The sequence below is a fragment of the Sinocyclocheilus grahami genome, unplaced genomic scaffold (assembly GCF_001515645.1).
Source record: "Sinocyclocheilus grahami isolate Dianchi unplaced genomic scaffold, SAMN03320097.WGS_v1.1 scaffold2049.1, whole genome shotgun sequence".
Taxonomy (NCBI): domain Eukaryota; kingdom Metazoa; phylum Chordata; class Actinopteri; order Cypriniformes; family Cyprinidae; genus Sinocyclocheilus; species Sinocyclocheilus grahami.
The window spans coordinates 37,927-42,270 of NW_015507228.1; the positions used below are offsets into that span (position 1 = coordinate 37,927).

General features: G+C 38.4%; 1 protein-coding gene across 1 annotated transcript in view; it reads right to left on the reverse strand.

Annotated features, from left to right (window-relative positions):
- Positions 1 to 2,674, reverse strand: part of LOC107573845 (enolase-phosphatase E1-like) — a 5,528-nt gene extending 2,854 nt beyond the window's left edge. Inside the window, exons 1-2 of the mRNA XM_016260293.1 lie at positions 2,652 to 2,674; positions 1,055 to 1,187 (exon numbers count right to left, since the gene is read on the reverse strand). Coding sequence (XP_016115779.1) covers positions 1,055 to 1,187; positions 2,652 to 2,674 — 156 coding nt within the window. The remainder of the gene's footprint in view (positions 1 to 1,054; positions 1,188 to 2,651) is intronic.
- Positions 2,675 to 4,344: the final 1,670 nt, after the last annotated feature.

A 4,344-nucleotide genomic window follows, 5' to 3' on the forward strand; every position in this document is an offset into this window, starting at 1 on the left:
AGAAGAGTTCTAAACTAACGCGCTGTCTTCACTGTCTCTAACGCACACACACGCTCAAAGCTGATTTATACTCGCCGCGTCCGCAAGTTCGCTTTGAGTGCGCGCGACGTCGTTTCGCGTGGCGGTGTGCACAACATTTTTTTTAAGTTTCTGCGCAGCTCTGCTTCCGAAGATGCACGAGTTCAGAGCGACTCTAGCCGAACATGCACGTCTGTGCCAGCATTTGTGTGAAACAGAAGCAGTTTGATGTCAAGTGCAGTCACTCACACCGATCACGTTGCGGCCGCACTCAGACATTCAGGAACAAACTTTTTAGCGCCGCCCCGCAGTTTTATCAACTAAATAGCTTAATCGCTCAAGAGCTACATTATCTTTCTCAACAAGGAGCTGGTAGCATCATTGTTTCTAAAGGAATTAAAGCCACAGCTTCACTGTTAATAGAGAAACACGGCAAAACGGTGGTAATTCATACATACACAGCCTCTGAGTTCTCTCTTTCATAAATGAACAGTTGATGAATCACACTTTTCTGAGAATAGACTTGAAGTGGAGATAACTAAACTGCAAGCTAAGCGGTGTTTTCAGAAAGCAAGCGCGTTTATCCAGTGGAGAGAGAGTGCGTGAGCACAGGGTTGCCAGGTTGACAAAGATAAGTAGCACGTTTAGCAGATATTTCCGTACTGCGCAAGTGTAAAGCTCTGTTTTGGGGATTACGTCTCTTTATATCCGGCAACCCCGTTGTGTTCCTCTGCGGCCAGATTATTAACAGATGCTCTATTCATTCTTTTTTAGAAACCTCGCACTTTTCTACTCAATTTTAAACGTTGTAAAATTAAGCGTGGTCCACTGCTGCACACATGCCACAGTATCGATACAGGGCCAGCTGTATCAATACTCGTATCGTCAAATCTCGGTGACGATACATCGTTGTATCGATATTTTGAACACAGCACTAATAGAGACTACTAAAGAGATCCGAATCTGGTGTGAGCAGCACAAGAAAGAAAACGAACCCCGTCTAAACAGTGCTTCGAATCGAACAGATCAAGCTTACATCTAAGAGATGGCCTTCGACAGAATAGCCAAAGAGCAGCTTCTGCGCCTCCACACTTCCTGAAGAGTAGATGAAGACCTTCAGACCTCCACGCCTCCAGCATCTGATGGCTGGAACCACATCCGGGTACACCCTGCCACAAAACCACAGCAACACTACAACATAACTCTCTGTTACTGCATCTAGTGACAACAGCAGCTATACAATGAGATTACAACAGCTACACTATCAATCCAACGCCTGGGGTCGGTAAGATTTATTAAATGTCTGAAAGACTCTTGTGCTCACCGAGGCTGCATTTATTTGATTAATTGTAAAATAATATTACAGTTTAAAATGACTGTTTTCTATGTGAATATATGTTAAAATGTAATGTATTCCTGTGATCAAAGCTGTATTTCCAGCATCATTACTCCAGTCTTCAGTGTCACATGATCTTCAGAAATCATTCTAATATGCTGATCTGCTGCTCAAGAAACATTTCTGATTATTATCAATGTTGAAAACATTTGTGCTGCTTAATATTTTAATGGAAACTTTTTTTTTAAGATTCTGTGATGAATACAAAGTTCAAAATAGCAGCATTTATTTGAAATAGAAATATTTTCTCTATTTTAAAAGTCTTTACTGTCACTTTTGATCAATTTAATTTGTCCTTGATTAATAAATAATTTAATTAATTATTCAAATGAATTATTCTGCCCCTGTAACCCATCTGTTCCCCTGTAATCCATTTCTTTCATTTGATTATTTTATGTATTTATTTATTTTTCCTCTCTATTGTGTACACCTTATATGGATATATTTGTTTTCTGTTTGTACTGCTGGAACAAAATCTCAAAAATATTAATTAAAAAAATATTCGAGAATAAACGATTTTAATGACCCTAAGCTTTTGAACAGCAGTGTATTTTGTATTCTATATTTGTACTTTGTCTGTGTGTTGTCTGGAGGAAACTTTTCCACGACATTCTAATTTATTGAGATGCACCTGTATGTATCAAGAGCTCCTGTAAAACCACAAACCTGGTGTTTGCGCACACTTAAGTGGTGAATAAAGCTCATTCTGATTCTGATTCTAATGTAAGTGAATGGTAGTGTTTTACTCGAGCATTACATAATAGTAATTTTAACATGAGTTAGGAGCTGAATAATAAAAAGGAAAAATAAAACACTGCTTAGTGTTTAATTCAATATGCACAAGAGCTCCTGTAAAACCACAAACCTTGTGTTTGCGCACACTTAAGTGGTGAATAAAGCTCATTCTGATTCTGATTCTAATGTAAGTGAATGGTAGTGTTTTACTCGAGCATTACATAATAGTAATTTTAACATGAGTTAGGAGCTGAATAATAAAAAGGAAAAATAAAACACTGCTTAGTGTTTAATTCAATATGCACTGATTCTTATTTAAGCTACAAAAGTTATTTAGTTAAGAGCAGTGAGTGAGTCTCTCTTTGTCTTTTGTTCATGGCCCCAAATATTGCAAGCAGTAGCGATATGCAATATTTCACAGCCCTATGCACTACACTGTCTATTGGTATCTGTCCCAGACTTAGTTTGCATGCATTTTTTCCATTGCACAACATTGCATTACCATGTTACAGGTCCAAACACCATTGCATGACTGTTTTACCAGCACAGATTCAAGAGTTTCACTTCTGTCAATATGTCTTCAGAAGGTCTACGAGGGGTTGAAGGTGTTTTATTATATTTCCCTTAATGCAAACGATTGAGAACTAAAAGTTGCACCCGTTTTGCAGTACAGTGTGTTAATACAAATGGAAATAATGCGCATTTTTAAAAACAGTGACTATTCCTATGTAAAAATAAGATAAACGGTGTGTTTGACCTGTTTCTTGAGCAGATGCACGTCTTGTTTGCATTCATCCTCCTCCCAGTGAGCAGACAGATACTCCTCCAGATTCTCTCTGATGAAGGGGAATAGGATTTCCTGCATGCAAGCGATATCACAATAAACCACGGGACATACCGAGTCTGATCTGTGCTCGTCTATCTTCTCTGTGAGCTCTTACCTTGACAAACGTGATGGGCGTCGTGGTCCCTTCAATGTCCAGAAGAAAGACTCTGGTGTTTTCTGGCACTGCAATCGCTGCCATTTCGATCAATGGCGAACGATATATATATATGTTTGTTAAAGTCCCGTGTTTTGTCTGATTATATCAGATGAGCAGCATGCAGGCTAGTGCTGAGCTAACACATGGAGCGCGCGCTGCGGGTTGCCACATCCCTCTAGTTAATGCTACACTGCTACACTTCATTTCTTATGTTTTTGCTTAATATCTATTTACATTTGGAAAGATATGCCGTCATATGCAACAACTCTACACTTATATTTAATATAGGAGCAATAGAAGGTGATGATAATAGTATACAGATATTAGATTATTAGTTCTACACATTTGTTGCGGTGGTAAAATTAATAAAGGACATGTTTTCTGCACAACTATTATGTCCTTTGTAATCTAATAGGCGTGTAGCCGTATATAGCCCTTTTGGCATTTTATTTATTTATTCATTTTGTTTTTATCTGGCAACACTGCTGTCCGGGAAGGGCTGTTGAGTGAGGAGTAAATGTCAAGTCAAGTCACCTTTATTTATATAGCGCTTTTAACAATACAGATTGTGTCAAAGCAACTGAACAGCATTAATTAGGAAAATAGTGTGTCAATAATGCAAAGTGACAATAGTAAACACTAATGTTTCAGTTAAAGACAGTTCATCATTGAATTCAGTGATGTCAACATCCAGCTCAGTTCAGTTTAGATAGTATCTGTGCAATCATTTGCAATCAAGTCAACGATAACGCTGGAAATGAAGTGTCCCCAACTAAGCAAGCGGCAAGGAACCAAAACTCCATCGGTGACAGAATGGAGAAAAAACCTTGGGAGAAACCAGGCTCAGTCGGGGGGCCAGTTCTCCTCTGACCAGACGAAACCAGCAGTTCAGTTCCAGGCTGCAGCAAAGTCAGATTGTGCAGAGGACTCATCTGGTTCCTGTGGTCTTGTCCCGTTGATCTACACTCACCAAAATTCATACACATATAGGTCTCATCAGGCCGAAAAACTTTCTATGGAGCCAGATCGGCCTAAAAAAGAATACATTAATATTTAAACAAAATTCATAAATATGACCTAAATAAATTTAAAATGTGTACACAGATATGTATATATCAAGTTCTTGAATTAATTTCCATCACACATTTATGAATGATGTTACATGTATTTATGGATCGTTGAATCTGCATTTGCAAATCATCACACATGCGT